Raw genomic sequence first — 19943 nt, 5'->3', positions numbered from 1 at the left:
CACTTTTGCAGATTTTTCCTGAGGTGTTAAGCACCGAGGTGTGAACTCGGAGCTGTTCAGCAACCTCATAAATAAAGAATGGATTTACTTTATGTGACTGTTTATACATACGAATGAAACAAGACGTCTGCCATAGTCATGTATGCTTTCACCTCGCTCATAAAAATGCTCCTCGGAAACGTGATCCGATAGGAAAGTGTTTGTCCCACATCACAAAAAGAAAACAGTCTAGACGTAGTGTAATATAATCTTTATTTTTCTTAAACAAATTTTTTAAGTAAAAACATTTTTGTTGTTGTTGTAGAAAGACATATTCCCTGTCAGTAGTTGACTTATTGTATTCATCGTTCTTGGTTGTGTAAAGCCCACGGGTTGGGTTGTTCATGTTCCCTTCTACATAATGAGTCAATAGAGACAGCAGGAGAATACACCACCATGTCAGAACCAACTCAACTGACTCACTCACCCAACCGTTGGGAGGGTGGGGGGAGGGAGTCAGTGGGTGACGTTTAAACGCATCATATTAAAACATGTTAAAACGGTGTCCGTTACAAAAGGCGCAGAGAAGCTAACGAACGAAAAAAAAAAAGGGTTGAGCTGTACATGTCCAGTCGCCCCTGGCAGTGTTTCGTACTTAGTGTCGTTTATAAAATGAAGGCGGCGGCGCGGGGGGGGGGGGGGGGGAAGAAAGAAAGAAAGGTAGCTATATGATTATCGTCACAAAATAAAAAAAATCTCTTTGGCATAGATTACCCACACTAAAGCATACGCACCCTCAAAAAAGCCTCCTCTACTTAAAACCTATGTGCATCATCATCATCATTATCAGTATTATTATCAGTACGATAATCATCATCAAACAACAAACATAAGCCCTGTTAGATTATGAGTCCCATGGTCAATGCTAACTGCATATATTACATCGGAGGGAGGTCCGACTCGGACCCTTCCCTCTACTGATCGTTTCCATCCGTTTCACCCCCCCCCCCCCCCATCTATCTTCTCCTTTTTCAGACCGTCGTCCCTTTAGTGTCTGCTGAAGGGAAGAAAAAAACTAAACAAATAAAAATAAGGTTGACATGGGTCGATTAAACCCAGAAGGACGTGGGTTGAGATCTGGTCCTTCGGATCCGGCTGTAGGCTGCTCTCACTTCTCACCATCCTAGTAGTTGTCAGAGTACGCTGGCCTCATGTCGTAGCCCATGCTGCCCTGGTAGTCCTCGGGCATGCCCATGCCCATGCCCTCCCCATCCATGACATCGGGCATGTCACCTGGGTATCCACCATGGTAGCCCGGGTGGTAGGCTTGGTCCATCTCTACAAGAGAGGAAGACACACACACACACACGTCAAGACAATCGGCATGTGGGGCCCCCCCACGTGGAGCCGAAACATGCCCTTTTCTAAACCCAAACGGCACCTATCCAAACCAAACCCCACCCACACAAACTATCCCCATCTAGGTCCCCCCCCGCTTTCAACATTCATGCTGCGTTCGGTTGGAATTCCCTGGAATTCCAGTGGCCCGAGTCGTTTGGCTGCTAAGAGAGTGTCATTCGTGTGAAGCGTGCGCCGCTTTTGGGATCCACCGTGAGGGCACCTGGTGCCCAGGCGCAGGGACTCACCTTCCGCTCCGTAGCCGGCCTCCATGGGGACGGTGTTGTGTGCCTGAGGGGGGAGGTCACAAGAGGCCAAAGTTCAAAACACTGTCAACATGCCCAAGCAGTTAAACATCAGTCAGTTTGCGGCAGGCAGTTAAAACCAAATGACTTACTCAAACAACGTTTATGTACGGATATTAAAACGAACATTACAATAGCCTCCCACCACCGTTTCTCTTTAACGATACACTGTTGGCAGGCGCGTATTTCTTTTCATTGCCCTGGCCAAAGTTTGGTGGCCAAAACAAATGCTCGGCTTTTCCCGCAGGGGGCGCCAGAGCGCCAGTCTTAACCTGAGGGGGCGCCAGAGCACCAGTCTTAACCAGAGCACCAGTCTTAACCTGAGGGGGCGCCAGAGCACCAGTCTTAACCAGAGCGCCAGTCTTAACCAGAGCGCCAGTCTTAACCAGAGCGCCAGTCTTAACCAGAGCGCCAGTCTTAACCAGAGCGCCAGTCTTAACCAGAGCCACTCACCATTTCCCAGGCAGCGGGGTCGTGCTTGAAGAGGGAGTGCGTGAGCTCCACGGACACACGCTTCTTGTAGTCGGGGTTCTTGTCGTCGGAGATGCGGAAGAGGACGGCGGCGGCGTAGGTGGCTGAGAAGACGACGGCGAAAAGGAAATCGACGGGGGGGTTACTCGTTTAGTTACTATAGCACCTGTGAGGATCGTCTGGTGGCATTTGGGGAGTAAGTAAATGGGGCCTAAACAATCCACGGAGGAAACATTGCAGTCGGCGACAAGTGTCGTGTGACACACATGTGTGTGTGATCTCTATGGGTGTGTGTCCTGACAAAACATGCAGAGTGCCGGCCCTGTTCCGTGGGTCAGTGTGTGTGTGTGCGCGCGCGTCTCACCGATGCCCTCGTTGTTGGAGTGCAGCAGCTCCATCAGAGGCGCGGAGGCGCCCTCGGCGTCGATCACCTCGGCCGACTGCTTGTCCTGCGCCAGCTCGCATAGGGCCCCCGCCGCCACGCGCTTCACGTTCTCCACCGGCGAGTAGAGCATCTGGAGAGGGGGCGAGGGAGGGGGGGGTTAACATACACACACACACACACTTTTCAAGAGCGGGGCCTACGCAGAAAAAGGGGACGATCGATCCGCAAAACACACAGGGAAAAGATGCTCGAATCGATCCGACGCGCGCGCACGCGCGTGCCTCCAAAGTCCCGGCCGCGCCTCACCTGCACAAACAGGGGGATGGTCTGCATGCTGGCGATCTCTCCCCTGCTCTCTGGGTCTCGGGCCATGATGTGCAGGGCTCCTGTGCAGCCCTCCACAATCTCCTCCATCCTCACTCCATCCTGAGAGACACACGCGCACCACATTAACGATGACGTCCATAGCATGCAGTGCGTCTTTCCTATGAAACGTGATTTCAATCTTCTAGATGAAAGAGAAGACGTTTGTCTTCACCACCAAGGCATCCGAAACAATCTTCGAATAAGCTATGCCGTTACATCAAAGGCTTACAACACGCTATTGTTAGCAGGGATTCACATTCGGGTTTTTTTTTTTATAGACCTTAGATATGCCCCAAAGAGGAAAAGCCTTTGAGGCTTTGACGAAGGTAAACAGAAGCAGACCTGGTAGGTGTGCTTGTTGGAGGTGGTGTGCTTCTGGGCGTCCTGGTGGGCCTTGAGGAGCAGGTTGATCAGGCGGGGGATGGCGCCCGCGTCTCTCAGGGGCACCTGGTTCTCGTGGCACAGCGCCAGGTTCCGGATCAGACCCACCACAGCCTGGAGAAGGAGTGGGGCGAGTCGTTAGGGCAACGGGATTTCTCCTCGTCACTTTCTTCCCACCCGGTTCTTCATCTTGGCGGGTGGTCTCTCCCGTCACCTCTCCTCTCCTCCCCCTTGACGTACACGGTTGTAGTTGGACTGGTTGTCCGCTTCTCTATCCCTGCCCCCGCACCCCTCCCCTCCCCTCCCCTCCCCTCCCCTCCCCTCCCCTCCCCTCCCCTCCCCTTCCCTTCCCTCCCCACCCTCCCTCCCTCCCTCCCCACCCCACCCCTCCCCTCCCCTCCCCTCCCCTCCCCACCCCTCCCCTCCCCACCTTGATGACGGGCCAGTAGTAGGGCTTGTCGAGCAGCTTGACGATGGCGGGGATGCCATAGTGGACGCGCACGGCGTTCTGCGCCAGCTCGGCGTCCGGGTGGCGCGAGGTCAGGTGACGCAGGGCGCACACGGCCGGCTCGGCCACGTCCTCCTTCTCGCCGGCGCGCAGCACGGCGTGGATGAGCGCCTCCACGCCGTTGCCCTGGGTGACCAGGGACTTGTTGCGCGCGTTGTTGCAGGTCAGGTTGGACAGGATGCCCGTGGAGCAGGTGAGCATGTTGACGTCGTCGGAGCTGAGGAGGCCCACCAGGACCTGCAGCAGGCTGTCCAGGCCGTCCTGGGGGGGGGGAGGGAGACGTTAGTCCTGTTGTTGTTGTCGTTGTTGTGGTTTTGTTCAAACATGTTATTTTAGTCAGTCGGAATGGAAGCCCTCGCAAACGAGGACAAAGAGAATGGAGGAAAAACCGGAAGAGATCCAAAATGGCCGACCTGCTTAGTGGCGGCGTCCGACAGGTTCCTCAGCGTCCACAGGCAGTTCTGCATGAGACGCTGGCTCGAGCCAGTCAGGTGTTTACCCAGCGCCTGCATCCCACCTGGATTGTTGGAAGAGGGGAGAGAAGGGGAACGCTGTTAAACGGGCAAAAATAACTAGACATGTGACAGAAGAAGTGGACGATTAAACGATGGCGTTGTAACGCATCGTTGAACGGCGATCAGATACAGATGGCTCGTTGGCACTGAGCACCATAATACCGTTAGACCTGTTTGCTTTCTAGTCCTTAATGATCTCCGGCACTCACGACATGCATCATTTCTACGATGCTTTGGATAAAAGGGTCTGGTAAATGAATGCATTCCCACCCCCCCCGACCCAACAAAGACCTTGTTTGGCGACTCACCGGCCTCGACGATGGCGGGCTTGTTGCTGGGGCACACTGAGAGGACCTTGAGCACCCGGCTGGTGGTCCACAGCAGCTTCTCGTAGCTGTAGTTCCTCATGATGTGGACCAGACCCTCAGGACCCCCGTTGGCCAGGATGATCAGCTGGAGGAGACGGCAGAGAGAGTTACTTCAGACATTCAAACTGCCCGTGAACGAGGAACACGTTTCCACCTCGGCCAATGGGGTCGCGGTGGTTGTGGTGAATTGTGGGTCGTGGTAGGGAATATTCGGTAACCTGCTGGGAATTGTGTGCGTCGGATTCACATTTAGTCATTTTGCAGAAGCTCTTCCCCCCGAGGCAAGTAGGGTGAAGTGCCTTGCCCAAGGCCACAACGTCATTTGGCACGACCGGGAATCGAACCGGCGACCTTCCGATTACTCGCCCGATTCCCTAACCTCTCAGCCACCTGACTCCCGATTTACAAACTGAAACCTACCCATGTGTGCACGTTGATGGTCTTCACACCAAACAACAACCTCTGACACCCACCCACAGTTACAAAACCACACGTTAGCACATGCGTATACATGCACAAACTCTGACTTCGACACTCGCACAGATGTTCCGACGACACCAGCACGTCCAAACATGCAAGGCCCCGCCCTCCCCTCACACAAGTCTCACTCTATTACAGGCGCATATTCACATACAGTCATCTCTCACAAACACAACCAGGGATAGGTTACTCCAAAAAACACCCAGCACACGCCTACAAAACCGCCACACACACACCTTGCTCTCTTGGTTGCCGTAGGACAGCAGCTGCAGGCAGTCGGTGGTGATGGCCAGGAACTTGGGGTTGCTCTTCTTCAGCAGGGGCACCATCCTCTGCAGGCCGTCGGCCAGGCGCACCGCCATCTTGGCTCCCTCCTGGTGCAGCAGCAGGTTGTGCAGGGTGGTGATGGCGTAGAACAGCACCGACTCCATGGGAGAGCTGGGCCGAGGAAGGGGGGGGGGGTTTCATTTGAAATTCTATCAAATAAAAATGGAAAACTTTTGTACTTTGTTGTCACGGCGACTTTGTCGGGGGCAGGAAGAGGCATGGGAAACACGAGAGAGAGAGGAGATAAGGAGACGTGCGCGTGTGTGTGGAGGACGGGGGTAAAAAAGCAGAAGAGGCCGTGTGAGCGAGCGTGCGCTTGGTGAGTCAGCGGGGGTGGCGAGGGTGTTGGTGGGGTGGTAGACTTCGCCAAACAAAAAGGCCCGGAGGAAGCCTTCTGAACCCCCCCCCCTCACCTGAGCATGCGGACCAGCGCGGGGATGCCGCCCGACTTGAAGATGGACAGGAGCCCCTCCCTCTGGTGGGACAGGTTGTGCAGGATGCTGGCCGTGGCGCGCGCCGTGTCCATGTCGCCCGTGTTCTGCATGGCGCGCACCACCGCCGCCACCATCTGGGGCGACGCCATGAGCGCGCGGCGAGACGCCTCCTTGCGGGTCAGCTGGTTGACGATCAGCGCCGCCTTGTTGACGACCACCTGGGCACGGGGGGGGGGGGGGGGGCAAAGGAGAGATGTTGAAATGCGGGTTGCCGTCTCGGAGTGAATATTCGGTTTCATTTCGCACCTCTAAGATCCCTAGGGACACTTTGCGAATGAGAGGTTTACACGGTGGTGGAGGAAGGAAGATTAGACGGGTGTTTTTCTTTGTCATCAATCCTTTTTTAAGGATCGCCTCGTCTTTTCTGGGCTATCAACTTGTCTACCCCCGAAGCAAACCATTACCGCAAAGACCTACAGACGATCCACATGAACACACTTGCCCAGCTGCTACCACATCAAAAAACAGACAAGAGGGCGAATCTCCAGCTCATCCGTAGCAACAACAAAAAAAACTGGTCAAACCTGCAAATAAAACCAAAACCACCCATCTACAACCAATGAGACGACCCCAAGTTAGCCCCCCCCCCCCACATCTGTCCAATCACCCGTTGCCCCCCCCCCCCCATCTGTCCAATCACCCGTTGGCCCCGCCACCCACCCTACCTGGTCCTCGTCGTTGAGCAGCTTGGTGAGCTCGGGGATGGCGCGCGTGGCCAGCTCCGCGTCGTCCTGGTAGTTGATGAGGTGGACGATGGCCGTCTTGAGCATCTGCGAGGGCTCGGCCAGCCGCTGCACGTTGGTCATCTGGGACGGGTCGGTCTGCGTGGACAGGATGGCCGTGCCCTCCGCCACCGTCTCGGGGAACATGGCGGCGCGGACGCGCTGGGCCCTCGTCATGGTGTACTGGGACTCCATCTCTGTTGGGGGGGGGGGGGGGGGGGGAGGAGCGCGGTCGAGGAAGGATGACAGGGGGGGGGGGGGGGGTCATGTTCTTATCCTTAGAAGGCTGTGCCGTTGTTCCGGTCGATTTTTATCGGACCACATATCGGTTGTACTGGTCTTTATATCGAGGTACGAGAGGAGGGAGGGGTTTTATTACGGTGTGTCAATATTGTGAGGCGACAGCATGGTAACCATCAACGGTGTGGCCATTCCATAGACTTCTACATGTCAGTGTGTGTGTGTGTGTGTGTGTCCAGGAGGAGGACGGGGACAGGACGCGTGGGGTCGTTTTCTAATCGTTAGAAGGCAGTTGTGTTGTCTTGATAGATTTTATTGGGCTTCATATCTCTTATACTAGTCGTCTTATCTAGGCTCAATAAAGAGTAGCTTTATTACAGCGTGTCAATATGGTATGTCAAAAGACCTTGTGCGTGTGTGTGTGTGGCCAGTGGTACAAGGGAGATAAGTTTGACGTGTGTGTCTCCCCATAACGAGGCAATGTATTGCTGTGTGTGTGTGTGTTTGTTTTACCGGCAGGGCTAGCAGCGGTGACCGTGGTGACGGTGTAATGCTTGCTGGTGCTGTACTCAGTCCCCTCGTCGTCGCGCACCGTCGTCGCCCCCGACTGGATCCCGGAGTCGCCGGCATAGTACGTCTGTTGCCACTCAGACACCTTGACCAGGCCCTCGGGCTCGCCCACTAGGGAGAGAGACAGAGGGAGAGGGCGAGAGAGAGAGGGCGAGAGAGAGAGGGCGAGAGAGAGAGGGCGAGAGAGGGCGAGAGAGAGAGGGCAAGAGAGAGAGGGCGAGAGAGAGAGAGGGCGAGAGAGAGAGGGCGAGAGAGAGAGAGGGCGAGAGAGAGAGAGGGCGAGAGAGAGGGCGAGAGAGAGACAGTTTAAGAGGAAGAACAGAAAGAAGATCAACATAGAATGAGACAACGAGGCGAAAGGATATGGAGAAAGAGACTAATCAGGACTGAAGAGGGTCAAGTATGTTTATTCCTTCTACTGAAACAAATACTTACTTTGCATTTCCATCCTCGCTTCCTGGGCTTAAACCAAGAACAACAAGGAATGACTGCAAGACAAAAACAGACAAATACAAATAAATAAATGTAAAAACACTTTAGAACAACAAGCCAAATACCCGACAGTGCTTCAATATCAGCAAGCCTGTGTTATTTAAAGTTCTCCTTTGTTCTACGTTTATTTCACCACAAAGTGAGCACATTTTATCCGCAGTTACAAAACAGAGAGAAACCAGGAGTCATTGGACGACCGCACAAGGGGGGGGCGGAGAGACAGCTGAAAGACAGGAATGCTGACTACCCCCCCTCCCACACACACACAAACACACACCACCAAAACCTTTGACCCTAGCCAGCGCCCATACGGCCATGAGATGGGGATGCTTGCTCGCTTCGCTAATTAACCAGCCTGACAGGTTTTGTGTGTGTGTGTGTGTGTGTGAGAAACTGATCCTCGCACTGTTTGTCCACACCTTGGCAAGTGAGACACACCTCCGCCCAGTTTGGGTGTGTCGCCGTCTCATTTCACAACTGAACAACAACTTCCTGTCTCTCTGCACATAGGTAGCACTACAAGACTGCTTACCGCACGCGCCATCTGTCGCACACCTCCGACGCATTCTTTCCCCGGACATGGGCCCGCACAATCTGTACTTTGACTTTCCAGTACCCGAGTGAGGCTCCCAGTCTCCATCTCGCTAAGCCCTCCTTGCATTTCAGTCAAGGCTCTGAGCAGTGTTGCCCTCTAACCGACCCCCTCCTCCACCTCCCCTCTCTCTCTCTCTAAATCCTTGCCGTCGCTCACTCCTTCCCTCCCCCGCTCAATTCTTTCCCACAAGCCATTTCTATCTCGTTTCCTCCGACCCTCATTTCGTGCCCTCATCTAAATGCTTGCAACTTAGTAGTAGTAGTAGTAGACTGAATGGTAAAAAAACGCCAAAAAAACATTTGTTTGTAGACTTCCTCGTTGTGTCAGCAGACCCTAAAATATCCTGAGCAGGAAGAAATTGGAGGATATCCTCCAGCCCGTCATAACGGAACTCTGCTCTGAGATGCTCCGTCATCCAACCAGGGTCCCCATTTCAACTCTTAGTAGCTGACGGCAATTTACACTGGTGTCAAGGATACATCTGTAATTGCTTGTGACAGTCCGCGGAGACAATATCATCCAGTACTTCACTCTCGTGTCGTCGGCTTTTTCAGATGTTTGCGGTGCTGGGTCTGTAACCGGAGTGACGAGATTCTTCGCAGGGCGCATAGTTAACATGCCGTGTGTGTACAACGTGTGAGAGACCGTGTGTGAGTTTGTGTTCGTGTGTGGGGTGAGCCTTCAGTTACTGTTTGGTGCCATTCTCCCAAAGAGCAAAGGCCAAGTGTGTGAGAGTATGTAAATGGCACACGCATTTGCTTCTTGATCCATGTTATTGTTTTGCTTTTTCTCCCCCACGTTCATGGAAATCGTGTAACTCGTGCTGTCGCATAATTGTACCACGATTCCACCTCCAAAGACCAAATTCGAGGCAGAAAGACTGCATGCCAGACATGCATTTAAAATGTTGCGTTTGAACTATTTTGGTCGGCGCTTATTTTCAGAGCGGAGCGGGTCACAAATGCCCAACCGACAGTTTGAGATGCAGCCTTAAGATACAACACAGAGTACCCGTTTCATTCATAAACGTTCCCATCGCTGACGGTCTACAACATAAAAATAAATAGCCTCGCAACTGCCCTCCTTTGCTCATTTCTAAGGTCGGCTGACATTGAACGGTGCTGCGTCGGTGAGTGCATCGTCACAAGAAAAAGCTTTCTGAAGGCCTACTCCTCTTGTGGGAAACGTTTTACAAGTATAAAAACCCCAAACGGAGCCTCCATGGCGTGTTAGTGCGCGGTGAGAAATGCACTTAAAATTCCTTCCAGAAACTTTACCTTGCGTGTCTTGGCCAGCATATTGTGCATCTTGGTATTTGCATAGGCTACATGAAGTACATTTTACAAACTTGAACCATAAATAAAATAATGATTTATATTTATTAGCATCCTCATAATTGTTTAAACATAACACTATTGGATTGTCATGTTATATATATATGGTTTTTCCCCATAAAAAAAAAAAAAAAAAAAAAAAAAAAAAAAAGCATAATTATAGAAGTGATTAATGGTAGCGCAGTAATCATACAGGACCAGTGAAAAGCTGTTCTTGTCTGAATATGCCTATGACAGGTTTGGACTTACTCTGCGTCAGCGTCTGCCAAGCAGTCAGCCTGTGAGAGGTGTGAATGATAGTACCACTCCCTTCAGCTTTTGCCCTTGAGCTAAGCGCAGGGAACGCGTGTGTAGATGTGTGCGAGTATGAGAGAGAGAGTGAGAGAGCTCTTTCACTCCCCAGCCTTCATGTACTTTTTTTCCCTGATTGGGTGTGTGTGTACGCAGCGCTAACGCCAGAGGGGCTCTTCCTGTGAACCGTGACTCCCTCTCTAGAGAATGGGAATGCTTATCTGGAGAACTTGACAGTCTGGTGAGTCAAAGGCTGTCTCCACACCCTGCCATGGGAGCAAGATCTCTTGGTGCGCATGTCTGCATCAACCATCAGTCCATCGTGTGTCTGTGAGGTATTCGCCTCAACTCAACCTCACTGGGTACAGGAGAATGAGTCACTAACCAGTCACCCAGCTTTAGAGGGAGGTGGGGGGGGGGCCTCATCCAATGGGTGTTGCTAACAGAGAAAGCAGTTCTTGCAGCAACATGCAAGGGAACAAGTCTGTCTTTTTTTCTGGGCCCTGCCTCGCTCCCCCTCTTCTCTGTTGCCATGAGAGGTGTGGTTCTTCTAATTCCCAAGCTTGGGAGTGCCAACTCACACCAATTAGTCCAATTAAAGTTTACCATCCCAATAACAGGCTGCACATTTGAAGTTTGGAACTCATGCGAAGATTAGAAGTCTGGCAGTCTCCAACAACAGTAGATAAAACAGTCGTTTAACAAACAACGCTTCAACGAAAAAGGTTGTTGGATCCATTCTAACATGTGCCAAGTCTATTTGGCAGGATTTTCTGGTGTTTTGAAGTTAATCTCTCTCTCTGTGTGTGTGTGTGTGTGTGTGTGTGTGAGTGTGAGTGTGTGAAAATGTTTGTGTAGTCTTTGTTTTCCGGGGCGCAGCAACGAGTTCAGCCAAGCGATCCGATTTGATTGTTTCCGTGTTGCGACACACCCCGCCATATCACCGTGGCAACCAAAGTTGTTCAAACGTTGTGGCTGCATGTTGCTTGACCTCTGTCAACCTCGTGGAATCACCTGCTTCTCATCTGTATCGTTTTGCACACGCTCACACACACACACACACACACACACACCAGCTCATCAATGTGTAAATGACACACCCAGACACGGTGCAAAGAGAGCCCGTCAGGGCCTGTGGTATTGTAATGACTGTCTTGACCGACTGTAGCAACCTGTATAGATGGTGACAGTGATTAAGGTGATAGGGTAAAGAACCAATAACACACAGACAGACAGAGAGACACAGACAGAGAGAGACAGAGAGACAGACACACACAGAGAGTGAGTGAGAGGGAGACAGAGACACACAGAGAGTGAGAGACAGAGACACACAAGAGAGTGAGAGAGAGAGACACACAAGAGAGTGAGAGAGAGAGACACACACAGAGAGTGAGAGAGACACACAGAGAGTGAGAGAGAGACACAGAGAGTGAGAGAGAGACAGAGACACACACAGAGAGTGAGAGAGAGACAGAGACACACAAGAGAGTGAGAGAGAGACACAGAGAGAGAGAGACAGAGACACACAAGAGAGTGAGAGAGAGACACAGAGAGAGAGAGACAGAGACACACAGAGAGTGAGAGACAGAGACACACAGAGAGTGAGAGACAGAGACACACAGAGAGTGAGAGACAGAGACACACAGAGAGTGAGAGAGAGACAGAGACACACAAGAGAGTGAGAGAGAGACAGAGACACACACAGAGAGTGAGAGAGAGACAGAGACACACACAGAGAGTGAGAGAGAGACAGAGACACACACAAGAGAGTGAGAGAGAGACAGAGAGAGAGAGAGACAGAGACACACAAGAGAGTGAGAGAGAGACAGAGAGAGAGAGAGACAGAGACACACAAGAGAGTGAGAGAGAGACACAGAGAGAGAGAGACAGAGACACACAGAGAGTGAGAGACAGAGAGACACAGAGAGTGAGAGACACAGAGAGTGAGAGACAGAGAGACACAGAGAGTGAGAGACAGAGAGACACAGAGAGTGAGAGACAGAGACAAACAGACGTGTTGGGACGGGTTGCCGGAGCGGGGCTCCACGAGGAACATCCCACTTACACCGAAACTAAGACTCTGACACCACCAAATCGAAACAAGCTTTTTCGTTGTTGAAGGCACTAAATACAAACGGAGCAAGACGCGTGCAGTTTGCGTTAGCACTCGAGAGGGAACATGTCAACATCGCAGTGGAGTTCCTCACCAAAGCCAGTACAAAAGGTAATCATTTCCCATTGTCTGATGGGGAAAAGGAGGAACTGCGCACAGTTGTTACCTCAGAAATGGACTTTGCCCTTTATTTGAACACCGCAGTGTGGTTAATGACTGATAGTCTAGCACTATTCCGTGCCTTGTCATTTCTCCTCCGCCCAGAACTGTGAGTTGAGCTTTTTCCAAAGAAGGCCACACCCTGCCCTTCCTTCTCTGTACTATCTAGTGGCCGGGCTCCTCCTGTCCTCGGGGGCGGGTGGCTGGGGGAGAGGGATTGAGAGGATACCGGGGCTCTGGAGGGAAAATGAAGCTCACAAAACGAAACAGGCAGGAATGTCTGTTGGTGAGCTCCTGGCTGACCAGTACGAACAGAAAGAGAGAGGGGGGGGGGGGTGGGAAAGGAGAGAAAGAGCGAGATGGAGATGAATGGCGTTTGGCTGACCGACGCTCTAATCCTGGTGTGACATTCCGCACGAACTCAGTACATTCAGTCCCCCCCCCCCCCACACACACACACACACACACACACACACAATTCACTTTGGCTCTCACTTCGACACGACCCGAAAACAGTCCCAAAGTGTAAAACACAGGCTCATCTCCCCCCCCCCCCCCACATCGCTGTGCACCGACACGCAATCCTATCGTCACGCGGCAAAATGACACCCTCGTTTGACGACTGCTGGGTCCTCGACTCTCTGAGGCTGGTGTGCGAACGCACGGCTCATCTCCGAGCCTCCCACACAGGCGTGACAGACGGGGAGTGTCCTCGCTGCGCCGCAGAGGCCTCAACATGGGTGTGGCACTATGGAGGTGTTTGTGGATGCGGGCGGGGGGTGGGGGGGTGGAGGGCGAGGCCCAAACCAGCATGGGGTAAAACAAGTATCTCGAACCACCTCCTTCCAGAAGTATCCATTTGCGGGTCTCTCGATGAAAGTCGTGTGGTAGCCCCCCGCGGGGTTGAAAAGAAGCTCCCGACCTGCTTCACTGAGATAAGGGTTTTGGGCTTGTGAAAAAAATTATAAATAAACGGCTACCCTAAGCTCTCGCAGCCAAACAGGACTGAGGGAGGGAGCGCGAGCCCCCCAGAGGTAGAGGGGATTAAGGCTTGGCGCGGCGCCGAATTCCAACATGGCCCCCGTAGCCCGTGGAAACGCCTGCAGCTCGATCTGGTGCGACTCGGCAGGCTTCGACGCGAGGCTCGTGGGCTCTGGGTGTTGTATTGGCTCCTACGACGTTCAAAGCAAAGCGGTCTAGTGTGTTTACACTTCAAATCTCGGCTTATTCCCATCTGATGTTCTTTCGGCTAGGTAGACTCCCGCTACTGTACAGACAGATGGAGATAAGGAGGTGGATAGACAGTGATGCAGAGTTGGGGGGGAGCAGATCAAACAGATTAAGGCCCATTTCCACACATCTGTAAAGCTTTACAAACCATCTGGGTAGGGCCATACAGGGACATATACCATACACTCACATGACCACCCCACTCCGCCCCCCCCCCACCAAAACACACACACGCTCGCTAGACTAAATGGCTTCAGCCAGCTGAGCCCCTGCTGTTAAAAGGCTGCAGTCAGTAAGTGCTCCCCAGATGCTGGGTTCACGCGCACGTTAGCGAGTGCCCATCCCTCACGCGAGTCCGGCAGGTGGCCGGGGACCGACAACTCCGCTGAGAGAAAGCTTAACCTCCCCTCAGGACGATGGCTTCCCTCTCTCTCTCTCCCACCCTTCCCTCTGCTCTCCCTCGCCCTAGATGGGCCCCTGCCACGGCGCTGTAACAGGCAGAGAGGGCTAATTGGTCAGCTGTTGTGTACGAATCAATACGGGGAGGATGTGCAGTGGTGCGCGCACTGATGCTAATGGATTCATTGTGGCGGGGGCGAAAGGAAGTTGTGGTCACCATGGGCGCACACGCCGACTCGGGTGTGGGAGTCTGAACCATCGTTTTTCCGGTCAGGACGGACAGTTCTTCGTTGGCGCCGTCCTTTTTCACAGCAATATTAAACACCGTTGTGTCCCGGGGCCTTTGTGTCGAGACAAGTCGGTGAAAGGTCAGGACAAAAAGGCGGAAAGGAATACCAAATCTGTAAATGGTTTCGGATGGTGGAAGTGCCCATGCTTGAGACCATTTATCAATCCAACAATAATGGCCCGCATGCCAAAAATCCCCTCTCCTACAGGGAAGCCACATTGAAAGGCTTCACATGGTGTAGCTCCCTGCAGGAGGGGGTTGCATGTGAAAACAGGGCCAGCGAGCACACATTCTTCGACTGAAGATGGGTTCGTGCATTGCGAAAGACACATGCTTTTTATCCGTTTCAGAATCTGCGTGTCGAAGATGGTTTACATCTGCTCATGCTACAAATGCCGTTCATGACTCTGGACACTGGATGAGGCCTCCAATTTAGCCCGTTGAATCCATTAAAAAGGCTTAAAACGCACGGACAGCATTAAACAAGCAGGATTCGCAATAGCGGGTACACTCGTGCAATTTTTCTGTGGACCGGCCGGCCAACAGACTGAGCTATAGAACTGCTCGTCACAGCTGACACTGTTTAATTTCCACAAGTTCTGTTGCTTTTCATTAGCAAGCGTATGGTGTTCACCAGGACTCATTAGGGGGGAAAAAAAACAATCCAGTTGCTAATGCTGTCCCCTCGCTAATTATCAAGGCTGCGACGGCCTCGCTAGCTGTCAACTGACAAATAGACATGGCATTACATAGGGGGGGGGGGGCTCATTTTGGAGTCATTCATCAAGTAAAGCCTCCTCCACTTTGGCCCTACTTACATGTTTACTCAAACAGTCCCTGAGGTAATTACATAAACAAGCGCCACGATGCACAATGGCCCTAGCCCTGCAAGTAGACATGTCATAAAAGTAGCCCGCCCCCCCCCCTTCTCTTCGCTAAAACTGCGTCAGAGACGCCGGGCTACAGTCGTCTTCGTCTAGTCCCCCTGCGCCCCCCCCCCCCCCCCCGAACCAAAGGAAACTTGTCGCCTCAAAGGAGGAGCTGCGTTACGCACGGAACAAGCTCAGATTACACTGCTGGGAAGTGGATGGGAGGGGGACGACGACGACGCAAGGGCTGAGTCTTCACAGCCCCGTGACGATGTAACCTGGAGACCGCGTTCGACGTTCACAGAGTGGCTTCCCCACTCATGATTGATCAAGTAGTGAGACGAGGGAGGGGCCTATGTCAGGGACGAGGGAGGGGCCTATGTCCCGGATGTGGCAGCGGAGTTGTTTTTGACTTGGCCTCTGGATTGTTCCCTCCGTTGTTTAGCTGTGGCTGAGGACAGCAGGAAGGAAGATGTTGGCATACTGTGACCCGGTTACTTTGTTTGAGGAAAAAGGAGACACCTAAAGTTATCAACAACAAAAAAAAAAGACTCTCACAACAGTATTGCTATTAGAATAGAAAAAGTGAGGATTCACGCGGAGTATGTCCCTCCATGACTTGCAGGGCTACCCAGGTTGGTTAGATTGCACTGTCTGAGGTTCCTCTCCAAGGGGGGGAGAGGGGGGGGGGGGTGGAGTCTTAGCGAGTGTGGATACGCCTGGTTGTGCTGCTGGGCACTGAGGCGATGAGACAGGTGATGAATATTTCAGGGAGATCGGAGCCGGACGGGAGGCTAGGGAGACCAAAGAGAACATCGGATGGGACCATGGCGAATACAGCCTGGCCCGAGTTTGTCTGACGGGTTACGGAAGCTTACCAGACGTACCATCGAAAACACGGGAATGAAAGACTATTTCAAATATACCGTTGGTATGTTTTCATACCGATCGTGAACAATACACCGTTTTCAAAGTACCCGTTTCAAGTCCTGACCAAAACGTTGTGCATGGAGAGTGTAACGATCGAGTCAAGTCTGCATACAAAGGCTCAAGATTCTCCGCTCAAATAACTGTCTAGTCAGTGAATTGCTCCTAGTTATTAAAAGTTCCCTCCCCACACGCCCTCATTCCTCCCATGTCCTCTGTCTCTCACTCGAGTTTAATTAAGAGATGAGTAGGAGGCGACTCGAAGAGAAGACGGGAAGCACAGCTCAGCTGAATTTACCTCAGTGTCCGGATATCTGCTTCATAACTCCCCCACAAAAAAACCAGCATGTGAAACTGTGTCAGTTATGAAAAGAAAACAGCCGCTAATATATTCATAAAGAAACACTAATGGGTTCAGCTATTTCTGGCACGGGCCGTCATCTGCAGATGCACTGGATGTTTCTGACAAGCGGGTGACGGGACTTGAAGAATCTAAAAGTTGGCTGAGTAACAACTTTCGGAAAGTGCAAGTGACGTGTGTGTGTGTGTGTGTGGTGTGTGTGTGTGTGAGGGGGGGGGGGTTCTTCCTTCATTTAGCCAACCCAGAAAACCGTCTGAAGTGAATAATTCATCTTGGTGACAGTAATGTGAGCCCAGCTGGGTTCATTCGGGCGATGCCAGTCCTGGACAGCCTCTTAAACATCGTGCCACCGCACTGACGAGGGCCAGGCAACAGAGCGAGAGAGCTTCCAAGTTTTCCCAGAAAGAAAATCTAATCGAGGCTCTTTTGACAAATGGACAAAAGTCTGTAATGGGCGTAAAAAGATTCCACTCGCGTGAAAGTCCTCAGTCAGTTCGTGATAAAGGCCTGGAAGAGCCGTCAGTAGAAGAGACTTCAGTGCCCCGGCCTTGCCCCTGGAGTTATTCCTCTGCTTTTATGGACCCACAAGTTCACGCTCAAGACAGAAGTCACCTTGTCCGAGGATAAACACATTAATGACAGATGGCAGATTCTCCCTCTGGGATGGTCGCACAGAAAAGAAGAAAGCAAAGCCGGCATCAGGGGAGGGAGAGCCGACCTGCTTTGGGTTGATAACAGTGTTGTCTGAGGAAGATCTCTTCTTAAACCCAGACCACGCTGGGGAGATTACCGAGCCATCGCACCACCTTCCCTTTGACCTTGCACGGCAACACATATCTCAATCCCGTATCACAGCCGACCCCAAACACAGAAACACATGCCGCACACCCATGTGTGGGCAGATTAGACTGGTGGAACTGAGCCACCTGGAGTGCCCAGACACCAGCAGGGAGAGAGCGTGTAAGAAACAGTGGGAGGGAGAGAAAGAAAGAGATAAGGTGGAAAGAAAAAGACTAGGGAGGTGGAAGGAGGAAGGCACGACACACAGCAAGATGACTGAGCCCCAAGATCAAAACCAGACTATCCAGTCGGCAGACAGTAAAAGTAGAAACAGAAACTGGGGGGGGGAGAACTCCGTTTGGGACCAAAATAGAGTGTGTGCGTAAGAAACAAAGGCTGTTATGGTATATTTATGCTAATCCCCTTTGCAAAGTGTAGCCCTATTTATAAACGGCAAGATCTCCCGGCCCCTTGCTGTCCCTAATGTAGGACAATATCAGAGAATTAAGCAGGGACGTTGATGTGTCTGTGTGTGTGTGTGGGGGGGGGGGGGGGGGGGGAGCGGGGGGGGGGGGGGGGGGGATTAACGCTAGTTGCAACCCCAGCTGCATATCTCAGTCTGGTCTCTGGACTAAACCCCCCCCCCCCAGGGTGGTGCAGCTTTGGGCCAGCCAGGCTGCTGGACCACAAACGGCTGCACCTCGTGGCACAGACCCAGGACCTGCACGGTTGGTCTGGCCCGCAGAATGTACTGGCGCTGTGAAGGAACTCTGGTCAATTCAACATGAGGCCCATTCAAAACATCAGCTGGGCTCACTGGTCGAGAACACTGGCGGCCGCCAGCGAACGGTAGCATGTTACCATTTGGAGCACGCTTCGTAGGGGATTTTGCCCGTTATTTCGACGAGGGGTATGTGGGTTTGTACGTAAGCAGTGTGGGGGAGAGGAAGAGAGCAAGCTTTGCATTTTGGCAGACATCTGTTTAAACTCTAATTCCGGGCTTGTCCGTGTCCAATTTGACTTTCCCAGATATTAAAGTTGGTTGGGATGCTAGAAATGACTAAAACCGCATTAGACTAACCAATCAGATAACGTCATTTCACTTACATGTTGTCAAAGTGGATTTCCACTCAAAATCAAATGAGTGAGTCAAAATCCTTTCAGTAGCATGTCTGGACAGTGAAATTGCTGTAACCGAAGGCTTATGCTAAATTTATTTGGTCATGGATGGGGTGGAGAATGAGGTTTAGCATCAATGATGTAATCATTGTGAACACCTTGCTCATGTAGGACAGAGCTGGCAAATAAATGTGGGAGGGGGGGGGGGGGGTGACAGAGTGGGGGGGGAGGGGTGACTCACTTTTGCGTATCACTACCTCACTGATTATCATTATTATGTATTATTCATCATCATCCATTATGTATGTGCGAACCTTTCACAAGTCACACGCCCCGCCCTACAATTGATTCACTGGGGGTTTCAAGGCCAAAATACAATTTCCATAGAGATGTGAAAGGTGAAGTTGGTGTTAATCCTGCTTTACAATATTTCATCCACTCGAGTGCAGCTAATCAAAAAAATCGCAGGTAATCAGCTCTTTTTTTCTTTACTGTGAAAGTGTCCATAATTTATAGTACCAGTGAAGCCAATGAAAATGTAGGTGTGGCATTTCGTATCATTTAGCTTCGTCAGAAAAAAGAAAAACGCCCAAACATTGAACCTGAGGAGTTCTTTCTAAAGAAACAACACAGGTGCTGTCTCCCTTATGGATATTATATCACACACTTTAATACAATGAACACAATTTAGCGGTGCAATTCAACTTTTTTAAAAGTGACAAACTGAAAAATTGAAGTCCCTTGTTGGGCATGTTATGTCAACCTATAGTGTGGACAGAATGGTCAGTGCATTTGACAATGGAGCAGGATAGACGAACTTCGATCGTGTCCCGTATCTAACGTCACGGCAGAACTAATGACTTTCAGTTCAAGCCTCAAATGAGGTTAGACGTCGAATGAATCGATAATCCGTGTTCAACATTTTGTTTGATCAATTTGGAAAGGCAAGTGTTGGACAAAACAAACGTGTGTTTGACCCTAGAATCTGTATCCCCTCCTAAAAGACAAAGTACAAACTTTACACGATTCAATGATGAACCGACTGTGGCCATGCGGAAATTAAACCCAATGCAACACTTAACTCTCAAGTGGGCAACACTACATAACTTACCAACTCATTTCTACATTATGTAGGTTGTTAAAAAATATCAACAACGAGGAATAACAAAGAGAAAAAACGACACAAAATGAACCCCGTCTCAAAATAACACGTCTCACTTCCCTAACAGGACTAAACTGTGGGGTTGTAAGTTGAAATGTACATCGCACTCTCTGTCAACAGGACTAGAAAGATACGTTCAAAATGCAAACTTACCTGTCGAAATACGACTGTTGTTTTCGAATATTCCAAGTCTACGTTGCTCCAAAACACAGTTTGTTAAAGAGAAGCCTCCGTTTCTACCACACTACTGCTCCCAGACTATACTCTGAACAATGAGTAAAAGCGTCACCTCACTGCAAACTCCGCCCTCCTTA

General features: G+C 51.4%; 2 protein-coding genes across 2 annotated transcripts in view; one reads left to right on the top strand and one right to left on the bottom strand.

The window, feature by feature from the left end:
• Nucleotides 1-235: 235 nt before the first annotated feature.
• On the bottom strand, nt 236-19921 carry jupa (junction plakoglobin a). The gene is made up of 15 exons (XM_084685104.1): nt 19783-19921; nt 7945-7997; nt 7453-7620; nt 6643-6896; nt 5897-6135; nt 5393-5594; nt 4617-4761; nt 4207-4310; nt 3716-4054; nt 3247-3399; nt 2845-2964; nt 2518-2668; nt 2136-2257; nt 1626-1668; nt 236-1317 (listed from the first exon to the last, which is right to left on the bottom strand). The coding sequence occupies exons 2-15, from the start codon at nt 7955-7957 to the stop codon at nt 1163-1165; spliced, it is 2208 nt and encodes a 735-aa protein (XP_084541230.1). The 5' UTR covers nt 7958-7997; nt 19783-19921; the 3' UTR covers nt 236-1162.
• Nucleotides 13096-19943, top strand: part of hap1 (huntingtin associated protein 1) — a 40773-nt gene continuing 33925 nt past the window's right edge. Inside the window, 1 exon segment of the mRNA XM_084685969.1 lies at nt 13096-13249. Within this exon segment, the coding sequence (XP_084542095.1) occupies nt 13096-13249 (154 nt within the window).

Source organism: Hypomesus nipponensis, chromosome 21 (assembly GCF_054491055.1).
Source record: "Hypomesus nipponensis isolate SF chromosome 21, ASM5449105v1, whole genome shotgun sequence".
NCBI lineage: Eukaryota > Metazoa > Chordata > Actinopteri > Osmeriformes > Osmeridae > Hypomesus > Hypomesus nipponensis.
This window is presented reverse-complemented; position numbering and strand designations above follow the sequence as displayed.